Source organism: Sminthopsis crassicaudata, chromosome 2 (assembly GCF_048593235.1).
Source record: "Sminthopsis crassicaudata isolate SCR6 chromosome 2, ASM4859323v1, whole genome shotgun sequence".
In the NCBI taxonomy this organism is placed as follows: Eukaryota; Metazoa; Chordata; class Mammalia; order Dasyuromorphia; family Dasyuridae; genus Sminthopsis; species Sminthopsis crassicaudata.
This window is the reverse complement of record NC_133618.1, coordinates 421858439-421877487: the sequence shown is the minus strand read 5'-3', so window position 1 is coordinate 421877487 and position 19049 is coordinate 421858439. Positions and strand designations below refer to the sequence as shown.

Sequence of the window (19049 nt, the reverse complement as noted above, 5' to 3'; positions counted from 1 at the left end):
CCTTACTGGCTATGTGATCCCCAGGAGATCATTTAACTTCTCTGGACCTCAATCTCCTTATTTGTAAATGAGGAGACTGGACTACAAGCCCCTGAGCCCTCTAGGCCCTAGACTCCCTTGACTGCATGCTCCCCCCTCCCTCCCTCTATTCTTCCAGCAACGTCTTTGTCTGATGAGGTGTGCTCTGGGCTTTTGCAGGTGTAATATTATACATGCAAAAGCAAGACCAGGCTGTAGTTTGCCTTGGGGAGACCAAGTTACCCAATAACTGCTTCATTCTGAAGCGAGTCTGATCAGGCTGTCATTTATTTCTTCCTAAACATGTGCATGTGTTTCTAAGCTCTTATATGGTTATGTAACTGATAAAACCCAAGGGCATGGATTGGTGAATAATTGAATAATGCCCATCATTGATCCAAGTAGTCGTAGAGGCAGAGAGCCTTTGTGGGTGATTTAATTGTTGTCAGTGACCTTGGTGGCATGGTAATGTGACCACACTTAATGAAAGTCGCTTTCTTTGCTCTGTGGGTAGGTGTGTGGATAGATCACCTTAGAATTCTGGTGCAGGTAAGAGAAAAAAGGGAATTAAAAATAGACGGCAGGGGCTTGGATACTTGGATTCTTCCTCCTAAGGGAGACCAATGGCAAAGCATATAAGGGAACACAATCACCTAGAAGCTGTGCAATCCTGTGTAAGTCACTGGACTTGAGTCTTCTGAGTGCTCATTCCTAAACTAGGAATAATATATTATCTATTTCACAAGGTTGTTGGGGCAGGAAGAAAGGGGAAAAATAGTTTATAAACTTTAAACTATTGTTGAAATGTAAGTTATTATTTTTCTTTATCCAGATATTCATAAATGTAAAAGACCTCTAATATCCCACAACAGACAGTCATGAAATATTAGATTTGGGAGGAATCTTAGTGGCCAACTAATCAAACACATTTCTTTAGCTTAATTCTAAAATGTGATTTTAATGCTTGCTATTTGACCTGGTCCTGTGTTACATATTATGGGACTCTGTTTTTTGGCCAGATCTATGATTTTATTCCCTCTACCAAATGAGCACCGCTCTGGAAAGACGAATCTTAGCTGCCTGAGTCTCTGAGAAATTAAATGATTTTCCCAAGGCCACCTAGCCAGTCAGAGATGAGATTTGAACCCATATCTTCAAATCCATGCTCTATGTCTCTATTCACTACCACAAGGGAAATATAAAACATGACCTCCAAGAATTTAAGTCTTGTCAGGGAAATAAGATATATAAAAAGATAACTATTCACAGAAATACTATATATGATTAGGTGCAAAATGCATTGCATTAAGAATAAGTGCTGCAGAAGGGATGCTTCACTTTGAGAAATGAGTGAGTGGTGAAAGCTTCAGGGTGTAGGGGGCCTTTAAAGTTTATAATCCAAGGAATAGAGGATAAAGGAGATTAGTACTCCAGATTAGGGAAAGTGCTTTGCACAGAGTAGGTGCTTAGATAGTGTTTGTAGAATTGAATCAACTGGGGTAGGCAAAGATAAGGTCCCAGGAATGAGTTCTGCCTGTTTGGAGGATTGTGGAAAGACTCTCAGTTGGAGAGCAGTGTTTGCACAGGAGAGTAATGGGAGATAAAGTCAGATAAGTTTTGGAGGGGCAGGGAGAATAGGTTGTGATGTGTATTAAGTGCCAATCTCAGAACTTTATCTCGGTGGCAGTGGGGAGCCAGTGAAGATTTTAAAGCAAGGGGAGCGATATGATGAAAAGCTGTGTTTGATGTAAGTTATTCTAATAGAACTAAGCAGAATGTTTTGAAAGAAGAGATGCAGGAAATTGGGAAATCACTTACAAGGCATTTATGGATGGACTGATAATTGGTTTAGAAATGATTTGCTGAGCCAGCAAGTAGAAAGCCTTTGAGGGTTTTCTCTATTTCATGTTACCTCTAGAAATATTTATTTTGCTCTTTGTACACAGAGAATTGTACCGCTATGGAGAAAGAATAGGCAGGAAAAAAGTCATAGTCTCCTCAAATCTCCTTAAAATCTAATAGTATTACTAATTAGCATGGATAGTATTAGCACTAACACATTCAGCATTTACATAGTCAGGTTTCTTTCACTCTTCCTTTACTTCTCTTAGTCTTGTATTCCTATCTAGATTAATATTTTCCTTTCAGTAACCATGCTTTGCATTTCTTTTACAGTTGGCATATCATCTAGAATAAGGCTAAGAAAAACACTTCTTAACCACCTTTCCAAAATGTGCTGACTGGAAAATGCTTGTTGGTTTCAAGTACTGGACATAAGTAGCATCTGAGCTAAAACTCCCTCTGGTCACCTAATTCCTTTAGTCAGCCAACAAGCATTTATTTGACTTCTACCTTAAGGCATTGTGCTAGTACTGGGAATACACATGAAATCATTTCTGCCCTCAAAGAGTATACATCCTTCTATCCATTGTTTTTCTCCTTTGTTCTTTAGTTCCTTGATTTTCATCACTTGGATGTTCCTTTGATCTGCCACTTCTTCCATGTGGTTACGCTCTTTTCCAATGCAGATTGTCACATCTCATCCTATGAGATTCTTGTCAGTATCCTTAAAGAAATTTTACTTTTCAGTACTTTTGTCAAAGAGTTTTGCATAGCTCTGTTGGTTGTTGCATAGCTTCTTTTTACAAAGACAAATCCTTCTCCATGAACCCTTGATCCCATCTTCTCTTTTTCACTTTAGAAGGTCCCCCGGCTATCTATCATCCCTACTTTCACTCTCTAAACTTCAATCTCTCCCTATTTTTTGTCTCCCTTCTTGTTGCCTCCCTACCAACCATGGACATGGAATGTGAATAAGTATGGACTATGTCCCATCCTTTTTTGACCCTTTAAAAATGGACAAATGTACTACACAATGAAAAAGTTTAGGGTGTTTTGAGATAGCAGAATGTATATTATTGTTGTGTTTCTCTAAAATGTTTGCCTGTCACTAACGGTTTGTCATTTCTCTCCTTGGGTTAGAACTGTGGTGTGGGTGTGTGTTGGGTGAGGGGAGGAATTCAATGTTACATCTTTGGTGAAGAAGAAACCATAAGACTCATTGAGTCACAAGACTCATTTGAATGACAAATGTAACTTTAGAGAAACATTCTGGAGAGAAATCTCTTCTTTCTAGGATCCAATCCTCTCCTCTCTCTCCATCTGAAGGATTCAGAATGGATGGGCTTTTAATAAGTAGGAAATGTCAGTTGCTCAAGTTGGAAAACCTTATTAAAAATGGGCCCCAAAAAATCCACCCTGGCATTCCATGCAATGTACCACTTTTACCCCAACAAGAGTGCCAAATAGATGCAAAAAACCTAGCTGAGGCACTGCAAAATTTATTTAAGATGCCCTAATTTGGATGTGAAAAAATAATGCAGGAGGTTACCATGGTGATTTCTGTTTATGGAGGATTTGGTGAACATGAAGGGAAAAGCCAGGCTCAGTCAGGCAACAGACCTATAAAGTACTTGGCCCCTTGAGTTTCTCTATGAAATGAGTGCTCCTGCTGGGTTGAGCCGCTACTGATGGCCTTGGGGAACTAGGAATGGGAACTGTACCCTTGGCTTACAAGGAGCACCAGTGAAACCCAGAAATTTTTTTTTTTTGTTGTTGTTGTTATATTACACTGTGTTCTCCATAGACTTGTTTTGAGAAAAGTACTTTGGAAACCTTAGTAATACAGAATTGTGAAAAAATATTTTGTAAGCCTCAGTGATGTAGAATTGTGATTTGCTGAGAGGCACCATGGAAAGAACTCTGGAAAAAAAGATTTTTCATCCCTCTTTAAATATACCATGACTCTCCTTGCTGCTTATACTCTCAGCAGAAGACCTTACTTCATACTTCACTGAAAAAAAAATTTGAGGCCGTTTGATGGGAGAACCTCCTCTTCCATCTTCTCATCTTAGACCACTCAAATGCTTTGTCTCACTATGACTTTCATCCCATCTTAGATGAAGAGATAGCCTTTACAAAGTCAAACGTCTTGAATGTCCAAAAATGTTGTGGTATAAGAATGTAATGGAATATTATTGTGGTATAAGGAATGATGGTATAAGAAATGATCAGATGGATTTCAGAAAAACCTGGAAAGATTACATGAACTGATACTGAGTGAACAGAATCAAGAAAACATTGTATACAGTAACACCATCATTGATGTCAACTATGATATACTTAGCTCTTCTCAACAATACAATGAACTAAGACAATTCCAAGACTCATGATGGAAAATGATATCCATATGCAGAGAAAGAACTGATGGAATCTGCAGAGCAGAGATTATTCTTTTCACTTTTTTCGTGTTTTTCTCCTTTTGTCCTATTTCTTCTCTCACAACACGACTAATATGGAAATATGTTTTACATAATTGTATGTATGTAATCTATATCAGATTGCTTGCAATCTTGGGGAAGGGGAGTGGAAGGGAAGAAAGGGAAATCAAAATCTTATTAAAAATGAATGTTGAAAATTGTCTTTACATGCAATAGGAAAAAATAAAATACTATTTAATAAAAAAAAGGCAAAGCTCTTTCTATGTAGTCTTCATCCCACCTCTTCGTCTTTTGAAAAAAAATACCCTTTGTATTTCCTATAATCACCATTTTTCTCTCTCTAATCTTTAATCTCTTCCTATTTTCTGGCACCTTCCCTGTAGCCTATAAACAAGGTCATTTTTTCTCTGACTTTAAAAATAAAAACACTCCCCTTATTTGATCTTACTATCCTCTATAGCTATATCTTCTCTCTTTGGGGATAAATTCCCTGAGAAAGGCATCTACACTAAATGCCTAAATTTCCTTCCCACTCTTAAACCTTCTACAATCTGCTTTCTTTATCATTTAACTGAAATTACTTTCTCTAGAGTATCTTTTAATTCATTTAATTTAAAGGTTTTTTTGACATTACTGATTACCCTCTTCTGGTTACTCTCTTCTAACTAGGTTTCTGTGATAGTTTTTTCCTGCTTTTCCTCTTCCCTATCCTACCTCTCTTCAATCTCCTGTGCTGAATCTTTATTCAGGTAAAGCCCTCTAATTTGGGTAATTCCACAAGGCTCTGTCCTGGATCCTCTTTTCAGCTCCCATGGGTTCAATTGTCATCTATCTGTGGATGACTTCCCAGAGCTACTTATCTAGCCTTTATCTTTCTCCTAAGCCCCAAGCTCACATCCCCAACTAGCTTTTAGACATCTTGAATTTCATGTCCTATAGTTGTCTTAAAGTCAACATTTCTAAAACTGAACTCATTATCTTCCCTCCTCCACAAGAAGTCATCTCTCTTTCCTAATTTCCCTATTACTATTTTTTAAATGAAAATTTTCATTTTCCTATTATATATAAAACACTTTTAAACACTTATCTTTTAAAATTTTGAGTTCAAAATTCTCGCTCCTTCCCTCCCTCCTCTCCCATCATTGAGAAGGCAGGTAATTTGATATGTAATACACGTACATTTATGTAAAACATATTTTCATATTGTCATGTTGTAAAAGAAAACACTGACTAAAAGAAATATACACAAAGTAAAAAATACTATGCTTTGATCTGCATTCAGGCTTCATCAGTTTTTTCTCTGTAGGCAGAAAGTATTTTTCATCATAAATCCTTCAGAATTGTGCTAGATCATGGTATTGATCCGAGTAGGTAAATCATTAATAGTTGATCATTCTACAATAGTGCAATTATTGTGTATAATGTTCTCCTGGTTCTGCTCATTTCATTTTGCATTAGTCATTTAAGTTTCTAGGTTTTTCTGAAAGCATCTAACTCATCATTTTTATAGCACAATATTTTTTCATTACAATCAAATGGCATTTGTTTAGCCATTTCCCAGTTGATGAGTATCTTCTCAATTTCCAATTTTTTGCCACCACAAAAAGAGCTGCTATAAATATTTTTGTACATGTAAGTACTTTTCCTTTTTTAAAATCTCTTTGTGGTACGGACCTAGCAGTGGTATTGCTGGGTCAGAGAGTTGGCACAATTATACAGTCCTTTGAATATAGTTCCAAATGACTCTCTAGAAGGGTTGGCTCAATTCCCAACTCCACCAATGATGCATTAATATTTCCCATTACTATTGTGGGAATCCCCACTAACCCAGGCTTACCATTTTAATGTCATCCTCCACTTCTTTCACTCACTCCACATAGTCATGACATAATTGTCATGTTAAGAATTGCAATATTTATTTTTATAAAATCTCCCATATTGGTTCCTTTCTCCCTATTCCACCTTTGCATAAGTCTTAATTACCTCTCTCCTAGACAGCTACCATAGCTGTGTGGCTGAATTTCCTGCCTCTAGTCTTTCTCCTCTTCAATCTAGTCAATCTTCTCTTCCATTCAGTTGCTAAAGTGATCTTCTTAAAGCTCAGGCCGGACAATTTCCTCCCCAATCTAGTAAACCCCAGTGGCTCCCTTTTACCTCCAAGATCAACTAAAACATACTCTGCCTGGCATTTAAAGCCCTTCACAACTTGCCATCTTCCCATTTTTCCAGTCTTCTCATACTGTCTGAGTACTCTGCAATTTAATTATTCTGGTCAGTTGCTTCTCCATGATAACTCTGTTCTTTTTCACTGACTATTCCCAATGCCTAGAAAGTTCTTCCTTTTTTCTTTAGCTCTGTCTCTGGGCTAACCTGACTTTTCTCAAGATTTAACTCAAATCCACACCTTCCTGAAGGAAGACTTCCCTAGGCATCCTTCCTGCTAATGCCTTCCCTTGAGAGTTGCATTCCACTTACACTCTATATCCCTTTCTAAAATTTGCATGTTTTCCCTTACATTACAAAGTGAGCTCCTTGAGAGCAGGGACTATATATTTGTCTTTTTAAAATTTGTATTCCCATAATATATTGTTGGTGGAGTTGTGAACTGATCCAACTATTCTGGAGAGCAATTTGGAACTATCCACAAAGGGCTATCAAACTGTGCATACCCTTTGATCCAGCAGTATCTCCACTAGGTCTGAATCTGAAAGAGATCATAAAAAAGGGAAAAGGACCCATTTGTGCAAAAATATTTGTGGCAGCCTTTTTTTTTTTTTTTTTTTTTTTTTTTTTTTTTTTTTGTAGTGGTAAGGAACTGGAACTGAGAGGATGTCCATCAGTTGGAGAATGGCTGAATAAGTTATGGTACATGAATATAATGGGATAGTATTGTTTTATAAGAAATGATCAGCAGGATGATTTTAAAGAAGTCTGGAAAGATTTACACAAACTGATGCTAAGTGAACTGAGTAGAACCAAGAGAACATTGTACCCAGCAATAACAAGATTATACAATGATTGTGATGGATTTGGCTCTTTTCAGCAATGAGCTCTTTTGGGCCAATTCCAATAGACTTGTGATGAAGAACCATCTGACCCAGAAAGAGGAGTGTGAATCACAACATAGTATTTTCATCTTTTTTGTTGCTGTTTGCATGTTTTTTTTTCCTTTTTCCTTTTTTCTCTTTTTGATCTGCTTTTCTTGTGCAGCATGATAAATGTGGAAATATGTATAAAAGAATTGCATGTATTTAACATATCTTGGATTATTTGCTGTCTAGGGAAAGAAGTAAGGGGAAGGAAGGGAAAATTTTGAAACACAAGGTTTTGAAAAGGTGAATGTTGAAAACTCTTTGCATGTATTTTGAAAATGAAAAGTTATTATAAAAATTATATTCCAAGAGTTTAGTAGTGCCAGCACATAGCAAGCACCTAATGTATGCTTGTTGACTGACTAAAGATTCAAATCTTATTTAACTTATCTGTGCGACTGAAAAAAAATACAACTTCTTTTGACTTTAACTTTCTCGTATGTAAAATGAGGGAATTGAACTAAAAGAACTCAGTGCTCCATTCTTACTCTAGAACTGTAATTATGGGAACTCTGTTTAAATCCTGGATCTGCTTCTTCATGATTTTTCAGAAAAATGAATTGAAATCCACCACTTTTTTATTTTGTAAAAAAAGGAGATATTTAAATTATAAATTTTAAAATATTTAAAGTATTTAAATCCCTTGCAATATCTAAATATTTAAAATATTTTATTATATTTAAATATTATAAAAAGCAAATAAAACCTATTCACCTCGTAAGGCTTACTTGAAAAGGTTTTATAAGTTGGAAAATTCTATACAAATATGAACTATTATTATTCTCTGTTTTAGCCATTTAAGATACAAAAGTAGGAAACTATTGGTCTGCTTTCTCCAGCAATGTTCTATAACTTCCACTTTGGAAAGAATTGGGATATCCTCATCTCATATATTGTTATGGGTCAAGACACTTGGTGGAACATAGGAGCCTTGAAGCACCTTCCTGTAGTTCCACAATACCAGGCTGGAGTGTGACAAACAAAGTAGCTATGGGCAGTCTGGAAGTAGTTAGGGTAATTTTGATGGCAGACAGATTGATGTAGGATGTAGGCCTTTTGAGAGAAGAATTTTAAAAATAGTTTTTAGGATATAGACAATGAGTCTTTGAAATCCCATCTCACCATAAAAGACCAACTTGATCCTTGGCACAATTATATCTTAATTCCCACAATCATAGTTACAGTGATGAAACTGCTGGTCTTGAAGACAGTGGGTGGGTCCCAGAGAGGAAATACCATTGAGTTCTGTGTAAATGGGACTAGGGACTTCCATTGTTTCAGGCAAATTAAAGAATAGGAGAAGGCAAGGCGTGTATGTTCTTTTTGGGTGGCTTGAAAAGAAGGGAGGCAGACTTGGTTGTGAAGTTTCTTTTTTGTTTCTTCCGTGTTCTCAGAGACTGAATGCCACCCATGCCACATAGACCTGCTCATGGTCTAGAGCTAGTATTTGGCTAAGTGAGACACACTGTTTCCCATACCAACTAGAGCCAAATGCAGAGAATGCCTTCCAAATCTTCTTGTACAGCATTGTAGTTTGCTCTTGCATGGGAGAAATACTAGTAGCTATGGTGGGAGAGAGGTGGAGGCTGCTAAGGGAATTTTGGTTTTCATGTGCTGTCTAAAGAGTGTGGTGTTGGCTCCTCCCTGCTGTCTGGTGGCCTTTTAAATTCAATTTACTGAACATTTATTGAGCCTCTACAGTATGTCTCACATGATTAATACCATTCTAAAATGTACGATGTAAAAAGATCCCATTTCTTTAAACCAGAAACTGATAATCCAGTTAGAGAGATAAGACATGTTCAGTAATGACACAGGATTGTAGATTATTGTATCTGACACTCTACCTGTGTGACCTTGGCCAAATTAACTTACTCTTCCTAGTTTTAGATACCTCATTTGTAAAATGAGAGGATTGAAGGACAGCTATCCCTTCCCCATCACTACTTCTCCCATCATGGTATCAATATATCATAGGTTGGCATAAGAAATTAAGTAGGAATTTTGGAGGCATTTCACAGAAGTTTCAGATGAAACAAAGTTTAGAAACTCAGAAATACATAAAATATTTGTATAGTATTTTATACTATCAACCTAAATTTTACAATAAGATACTGAAAACATCCAATAAAAGAAAAAAGAAAAAGACACACTTCTTCTCTGATATGAAGGTAGAGCCAAAACATCTTATGTGGACTTTCTAGATTGCAGGGATGCCATGTCTCCAAGCCCCATGAGGTGAAAGGGATAACTGTGTACCTCTTATTTTTCAGCTCTCTCTATCTATGATCTGAGGAAAATAAATGGTGAAATGGATGCATCGCACACTGACTTCTCCCATTTCTGAACTTGGTGGCACTTAGCATTTTTGTCATTTATTTCCCTAAATCATAGACAGAGAGAGCTGAAAGAAAGGACATATGCATTCATCTATCTTCTAAAGCTTGGGGACATGGCATCCCTGCAATCTGGAAAGTCCCACATACGATGTTTTGGCCATACTTTCATATCAGAGAAGATTTTTTTTTCTTATATGGGGTATTTTCAATACCTTATTATAAAATTTAGATTGATAGTATACAATACTATATAAATATTTTATGTATTTGAGTTTCTAAACTTTGCTTCATCTGAAGCTTCTGTGAAACGCCTCCAAAATTCCTATTTAATTTTTTTATGCCAACCTATGATATATTGATACCATGATGGGGGAAGTAGTGATGGGGAAGGGATAGCTGTCCTCCAACTCTCTCATTTTGCAGATGAGGTATCTAAGGCCAGAAAGAGTAAGTTAATTTGGCCAAGGTCACACAGGTGGTAGTATCAGATACAATAATCTACAATCCTGCATCATTACTGAACATGTCTTGTCTCTCTAACTGGATTGCCAGTTTCTGATTTAAAGAAATGGGATCTTTTTACATTGTATATTTTAGAATGGTATTAATCATGTGGGACATACTGTAGAAGCTCAATAAATGTTCAGTAAATTGAATTTAAAAGGCCACCAGACAGGGGAGGAACCAACACCACACCCTCTAGACAGCACATGAAGATCAAAGAATCTTCTTAGCAGCCCCCACCTCTCTTCCACCATAGCTACTAATATTTTTCCATGTGAGAGCAAACTACAATGCTGTACAAGAATATTTGGAAGGCATTTTTTCCTGGCATACTGCATTTTTTTGGAACTTGAAAGGCTGGTATCTGTATAAATTCATAGAAATGGTGATTGTATCTTATTGAGACTGTTCCTAATGAAACGGAGCCAGAGCTGTCTCTTGAATGTGTGGGAGACCTGAAATCTCCCTTAGGATCTGCTATACTGTTTGGCTCTCTGGGCTTCATGTACCAAGAAAAACTCACATTTATTTTTAAAAAAATACTTGACATCTATTACCTCATTTGTTATTATTATTATTATTATTTTATTATTATTATTTTGCTTTTGGAGGCAATAGGAGTTAAATGACTTGTCCAAGGCCCCACAGTAAGTAAATGTGTGAGTTCAGATTTGAACTGAGGTCCTTCTGACTCCAGGATCATCAATCTAACCACTGTTCCACCTAGCTGCCTCCTCATTTGATTCTTAAAATAACTGTGATATAAATATTATAAAGAGTTTTATACCTCTTTTACAGATGAACTAGCTAAGGCTCATTAACAATAAGTGACTTCTTTGAGTTTATAATCTAATGCTGTATCTAAAGGTGTGTTCTGAACTTCCTCTGACCCCAAGTTGACCATTCTTTTCATCTTACCAGGTAAAATGAAGGAGTTAAATTAAGTTTCCTAAGAGCCTTCCGGATCCTAAAATTCTATGTTCAAGATATCTGTCAGGCAGAGGTCACAGAACAAGCTTCCCTACCCCCAATGAGGCATTCAGTGGGGGAGAATGAGCACGCTCAACATTCCAATATGCAGTGTCTAATCCTGTGTCTTGAATGCCTAGGTGCCATGGTGATTGGTGTCATAGAAATGCTGTGAGGGAGAGGAAGAGGGAAAGCTCTTTCTGTCTGTCACTATATTTATCAGCCATAAAAATATACACCTCTCTTTCCTGGCAGCCTCTCAGCTAGAGTGGGATGACAGAAAAGCAACTCGATGACTATGAAGGGAAATTGGATAGGATTAATTCTTGTCTTTTGTGGCTCTGTTTTTGTCCTCCCCCACCTATTGGGAATCCCTTTCTCTCTTGCTTAGATCAGCTTCTTGGGAACCTAGAATATACTAGGGGGCATTTGACTATGCTTAGGATGTAACCCTAGGACTATTCCTTCAGTAGTATAATAAGATTTTAGAATCATGGATTAGATCTGGGAGACACTTTAGAGGCCACACACTCTTCTGTTCTATTCAACAAATTCTATTCGATAAACATTTATTGAGTAACTATTGTGTGCTAGGTACCATGCTAAGCACTGAGGATACAGACAAGAAAAAAAAGTCCCTGCCCTCAAGGAACTTTACAGTCTAATGTGGGGAGACTATACACAAAAGAGGGAAGGGACACCCAGGGCTACTTGGCATGAGGATGTGTTATTCCATGAAATTGAAGCTAAACAGACAGAGCCGATTAAAGCCTAGCCTAGTTTAATTGACTTTACTAGAATTACAAATCTAGTGTTTGAAATAAGATTTGAATCCAGCTGCTCTGCTTCTAAATCCAGTAATCTTTTTTTTATACTGCTTTTCCCAGATGATAGCTCTAGGATTATCCTTTCAGAAGCCTTTTCTCTTGGTTTATTTGGTTGTATGTCAATCATAGGAGCATAGAGTGAATGGATGACACTCAGAAGAGATCTTGGAGGCTATCAAATCCAAAGCCTTCATTTTGAAGATGAAGAAACTAAAGTCAGAGAAGTGAATTATTCTATACCAAGTCATACTCTTTGTTTCTGACTGTTATAAAGACTTGGACCTAGGTCTCCGGATACCCAATTCAGAATCACATAAGAAACAATTTTGCATGTAGATTTTTTTTTTTGGTTGAAGTTTATTTTTTTTTTTATTTGAAGAAAAGGGAAGTCTGGGAAGGAATTAATGTTGAATAACTGAAGCTAATAGAGTTTGTTTAGAAGATAGATCTGAGTCTAGCAGAGGAGTGAATGACTGTTTTTAAACATTCATATTTCATTTTGAGCTCCAAATTCTCTTCTTCCTTCTGGCCTCTCCCCAATCCATCAGGAAGGCAAAGAATATAGAGAAGATAATGTAAGGTAAATGGATAATTTTGATTAAATTAAATTTTAAAAGTTTTGCACAAACAAAATCAGTGCAGCCAAAATAGAAGAAAAGCAGAAAACTGGGGGAATTTTTTTTTACAGTAAATATCTCTAATGAAGATCCTATTTCTCAACTATATAGGAAAGTGAGCCAGATTTATAAAACATATGAGCCATTTCCCAATTGATAATTTGTCAAAGGATATAAACTAGGCAGCTTTTGGAAGAAGAAATCAAAGCTATAGGTAGTTACATAGGTTATTCTTTAAACAATATTTCACACCATAATGGGCTGGGTACTTAGGGATGCCTGGGATCAATTACCTTTAGGCTTTGAGAGAGTTGTTTCTTGATAAATAGGATGAGGGCATTACCACCTTTGCAGTTCCTCAGGAGTCCAATCTTGATTTCATTCTTGACTCCTCACTCATATGTACCCCACATATTCAGACTGTTGTCACATCTTATCGTTTCTACCTTCATAACATCTTCCATATCTATCTCCTTCTTTTTGCTCACACAGCCATCAGTCACTCTTCCACAAGGCCCTCATCATCGATTTCCTGAGTTATTATATTGCAAATAGCCTTTTGGTAGGTCTTCCATCCACCCTCTGTAAAAATGATCTTCCAAAAGCACAAATCTGATCATGTCATCACTCCTCCCCTTATTCAATAAATTCCAGAGACTTCTTATTACTTTCTAAATCAAATATAAAAACACTCAGTTTGGAATTTAAATCCTTTCCGACCTGATTCCTCCTTATATTTTACTCCCTTTCAGGTACTCTGTTGTTATTATATTTGTTGTTATATTTATATTTATTATTATGTATTATATTTATCATTATTATAGTTGAGTTGTTTCAGTCATGTCTAACTTTTGTGACCTCATTTTGGGTTTTCTTTGCAAGAATACTGTAGTGGTTTCCCATCTCTTTCTCCAGCTCATTTTATAGATGATGAAACTGAGGCAGAGTTAAGTGACTTGTCCAGACACATTCAGCTAGCATATGTCTGAGATCAGCTTTGAACTCAAGTCTTCCTGACTTAAGGGCCAGTGCTTTAACCATGTTGTTGCCAACTTTCCTTTGGGTACTGTACAATCTAGTAAATGGGCCCACTGACTATTGTTACTTTTAGTACATCATCTTTCAAATCCATCTTTTCACTGGTTGCCTCCCAGTCCTGGAATGCTCTCCCTTTTCACTTGTAACTCCTAGCTTACTTGAATTCTTTTAAAACTCACTTCAAATTCCACCTTCTGGAGAAAGTCTTTTCTGTCCCCTTGCACCTTTATACAGTAACTTACATTAGTATTGTATGCATCTTATATGTATGCTGTTTTTATGTTTTCCCTCTCATTCGCATGTGAGTTTCTTCAGGATAGAGATTGTTTTTGTATTTCTTTGTACTCTCAGTTCTTAATACAGTGCCTGACACTGTATTAAATACTTAATAAATATTTGTAGCCTGATACATAGTATTTTTTTTGGAATGCTTACAGAACCAAAGATCTTATGCTCACCTAGATTGAAAATCTTTTTATAGTGAGAAATAGTATCATATCATGGAAAGTGGATTAGAAAGAGTCAGAAGATATGAAGTCCAGTGGATGACATGGAAAAAATTTAGGAACTTTAGACATCTCAGAAATGTATTATATACATATGTATGTATATATATGCATGTTTGTATGTATAATATTGTATAAGTTATCCTATGACCAAAGGCTTAATCCAAATTTTACAAAAAGGTACTATAAACATCTCATAAAAAAGAAAAATATTCAGACTTCTCCTCTGGAACTTTTTCCATATCATCTGCTCCCTTCACATGTTGTCTGTGGTTTCTGCAAAACTCTCCAACAATTCCCATTTAATTTCTTATGTTGATCTGCAATATACTGAAATTGCAATAGAGAAAATTGTGATATGGAAGGGAAAATTGTAAATCATTTAATCCTGTACAGCTACAGTTTTCTTATCTGTAAAATGGAGCCATTTTACTTGGGCCAAGAGATAACCTGGACTTGTGGATAGAAAGCCAGATTCAGGGTTAGGAAGCCCTGGGTTCAAGTCCAGCTTTGGACATAAAGAGTGGGACTCTAAGTCACTTAATCTTTGCCACAGCAAACACTAAAATTATAAATAGCAGAAAATAATTTGTGCTAGTAGAGGGGAATTCTTTGTGACTGTGTCAGTGATATGATGGGTCCAGTCCAAAAAATAAACAGTTAGAAATCTTGTACCTGCATAACCTTCCAACATGTTTGAGAGAAGTTACTTGTTATATTCTACAGTGCTATAGTAATGTGAACTACTAGTGTGGTTTGAAAAAATCTTACCCTACTTTTTTTTTTTTAACTGTAGTGACCTGGACAGAAATAATATCACCAGAATCACCAAGACAGACTTTGCAGGGCTCAAGAATCTCCGAGTTTTGTAAGTAACATGGCTGACCATCTGGTGGGACAATGGGCACACATGATTCCCTACCATCCACCTCTCAAACTCACCAGACAGGATATATATTATATGAGCTGAAAGGGGCACAGATTTCTAACAGCATTGTGGTATGTTATTCCTTATCCTCACTCAGATGCCCTGGATTAAATATATGGCACCATCTCCTATGGGCCAGTGGTACAGAATTCAGTCAAACCAGTGGGGAAAGAGTATCCTAGTTATAAGGAAAAGAGGAGGTTGTGTGAGCAAGCAGATCACCATCTCCTGCTGTCATGCTGTTAGCAATAACTTCAGGGTGCTTAGCCAACAACTTCTCTCCTACATGTAGTATTATTTCTTGCCCAGTCTCTGCATTAAAAAGAGAATAGGTTACAATAACTGTTACCTTTCTTTTTCCCCCAGGGGCGTCCACAAAGCACCCAGTGAATACACATAGCTCTTGCTTTAAAAAAAAAAAAAAAAAAAAAGAAAAAGAAAAAGAAAAAAAAAAGCAGTTAACAACTATGGTTGGTTGCTGAGAAGTGAAAGCTTTTTCCCCTCTCTAAAAACCAACAGACACTGATTGAAAAGTCCAAGCCTTAGAGAGTTTTAGGAATGGTTCTTGGAGACTTCCTAAGCTATTTTCCTAAGGTCCCAGGAATGCAAAAATTAAGCCTCTCAAATATTGCTAAGCACAGAGGTGATAGAAGCAAAAGACTTCTATTAATCAAAAGATACACTATTTGTAAAGTACGTTGCCCAGTGCCTAATATGTAGTAGTTGCTTAATAAATGTTTGTTTCCTCCCCTCCTTTCTCCCATGGAAGGGATGAACATGGATATTTTAGAGGTTGGTAAAGGGTGTAGTAGATAGTGTGCTAAGGCTGAGTCAGGAAGACACTTATGAGCTGTATGACCCAGAACAATTCTAAATTTTTTTTCTGTCTGCTTCAGTTTTTTTCAGTTGTAAATTGGAAATCACAATAGTACCTACTTTCCAGAGTTTTAGTGAGGTTAAAAGGAGATATTTGTAAAGTTTTTAGGATAGTGCTTGGGATAAAGTAAACACTTAATAAATGCTTAAACTCTTCCCTCAATGTCATCAAAGTAGGGTACTCTAATTGTAGAAACTCCCCCAGTGATACAGTGCAGGAACCTAGCCTCCATCTTTGAGTTTAACTTAGAGCAGGTAGATGTGAGAGAGTGGATAGAGTGCCAAGCCCAGAATCATGAAGACTCATTTCCCTGATTTCAAATCCACTTACTAACTGTATGACCCTAAGCAAGTCTACTTAAACCCATTTACCTCAGTTTCCTCATTTGTAAAATGAACTGGAGAAGGAAATGGCAAATCACTGTATTATCTTTTCACCAAATAGGCTCATGAGAAGTCAAACACAATTGAAAAAAAAAAAAAATGACCCAACTTAGCTTAAAGCAGTAAGGTTAAATGTCCTGTAAGAAACGATCAGCAGGATGATTTCAGAGAAGCCTGGAGAGACTTAGGTTAAATTTTTGCACAAATATAATAATCAAAGAACTTGAACCAGATTTTATTTTCTTTATTAAAGCTTTTTATTTTTCAACATTTGCATGAATAATTCTTCAATATTAACCCTTGTAAAACTTCATGTTCTTATTTTCTCCCTTTCCCCCATACCCTCCCCTAGATAGCAAGTAGTCCAATATATGTTAAACATGGTAGAAATATATGTTAAGTCTAATATATGCATACATGTTTATGCTTATACAATTATCGTGCCACACAAGAAAAATCAAATCAAACCAGAAAAAAATGAGAAAGAAAACAAAATGCAAACAAACAACAATAAAAAGGTGAAAATGCTATGCTGTGAACCATACTCAGTTCCCACAGTTTTCTTTTTGGGTGTAGATGGTTCATTTCATCACAAGATCATTGGAACTGGTCTGATTCATCTCATTGTTTGAAAGAGTCATGTCCGTCAGAACAGATCATTGTACAATCTTGTTGCTATGTACAATGATCTCCTGGTTCTGCTCACTTAACTCAGCATCAGTTCATGTAAGTCTCTCCAGGCTTCTCTGAAATCATCCTGCTGATCATTTCTTACAGGACAATAATATTCTATAACATTAGTATATTCAGTCATTCTCCAACTTTTGGGCATCCATTCAGTTTCTAGTTTCTTGCCATTACAAAAAAGGGCTGACACAAATATTTTTGCACATGTGGGTCCCTTTCCATACTTTAAGATTTCTTTGGGATATAAGCCCAGCAGAAACACTGCTGGAACATAGGATATGCACAGTTTGATTACTTTTTGGGCACAGTTCCAAATTGCTCTCCTGAATGGTCAGATCTATTCACAACTCCACCAACAATGTATTAGTGTCCCAATTTTCTCACATCCCCTTCATATTCATCATTATCATTTCCTGTCATCTTAGCCATGCTGAGAGGTGTGTAGTGAGCCCAGATTTTCTTAACTCTAAAACCAACCCTTTCTCCACTATGGCCTATTATAAGCAGTTTCCATTTGGAAATTCCACATGAGCAGCATGAGAAACTCACAATCTATTAGCTTGTGTACAAACAAGCTATTCACAGCAACCATATAACTGCCTGTGGTAACTGGCTTTAGCATTATGACTTTCTGGGTAGTGTCCTTGTCCAATTTAAAAGAGGGAATTGGCTTAGATGGTTCCTCATGCTTCTTCTAGAATGATAGAATTGTAGAGTAGAAAGAAAACCCAGAGATCACTGAGACACTCCTCAGAACATGAATCCTGTCTTCTAGCATCCCAACAAATGGTCACATATACTCTTGTGGAATTCCTTAAGCCCTCCAGGATTTTCATCTCCTCCTCAAAAACAGCTTATTCCATTTGGGGCAAGGTGACCAGTTCTAACACTTTAGGATCTTATAAACTTCAAACTAACAAGATGTTTTTTTCAAAAAGCCATTTCTAATTCTAGAATGATACGAGGTAAGATTTTTGAAGAATCTTATGACATCTAAACTCTTTTTTTTCCTATTGTAAATAAACTGTAAAATAGTTTGTATTACCAATTGATCAGTTTGAACTAAATTTTGGAACTAGAATGAATTGTGACAGCATTATTTTAAATGAATTAATGAAAAGAAATAAGAATAACAATTTTCTCATCCCAGGCATTTGGTCAGCTTTCAGTAGGATAGATATTTTTAATATAAAAAATGGGATGAGGGAAACACAGGAGGGTCTTCTGACTTCTACATCTATTAGGGTTTTTTTTTTTGGTAACAAAGAAATTTCACTTAATGTTTCCTTTTCTGGCATGGATGCTGGTGTGTGTGTGTGTGTGTGTGTGTGTGTGTATACACAAAGGACAGAGCTTTGTGTTTTTTTCCTACTGCATTTGAAAGCCTAATAAAAATTCCAATTCTCATATCTGTTTTCAGCAAATAGAAAGTTTAAAATAATCGCAAAAGATTGTATTAATATCCTCTGGATGGTCTACAGCATTCCTTTTTCAGCACTTTATCTCCTGAGTTAATTGGGACATTTTTCCTGTTTGATAAGCTGTGCCAAAAATGTCCTTGCCTGTTCATAGACTGTGTGAATATGCTGTGTTTTATTATCTGCTTTATCTACTCTAAGACAATCTAATTCAAATGCCCCCTTTTTACACTGAAAGATTGCTACATAAGGTGACTGAGATACTTTCTAACATACACTAGTAAAATACTCAGACATTTTGGCCATATTTTTCTTCAATGTATTCTTTCTAGCTTGAGTAACCTAGACAACTCTCTTTGAAAAGCTTTCATCACACCCCAGCACATTCCCCATATCTGCTTCTTATTTACAGTTTGCAGTGAAGCCAAAAAAAAATCAATACTCTTGAATAATTCTAACTTACCACCCCATTTGCCACATAAGACTGTTAATGTTGTGCAGGTGAAGGGGCAAGATCAGATAGAATGGTTTGGGGAACTTCAACCTCATCCCCATTATAATTTTCT

General features: G+C 36.5%; 1 protein-coding gene across 1 annotated transcript in view; it reads left to right on the top strand.

Annotated features, from left to right (window-relative positions):
• The window catches only part of SLIT3 (slit guidance ligand 3), a 772880-nt gene that overhangs the window by 40167 nt on the left and 713664 nt on the right, over positions 1-19049 (top strand). The window contains 1 exon segment of the mRNA XM_074292023.1: positions 14987-15058. Coding sequence (XP_074148124.1) covers positions 14987-15058 — 72 coding nt within the window.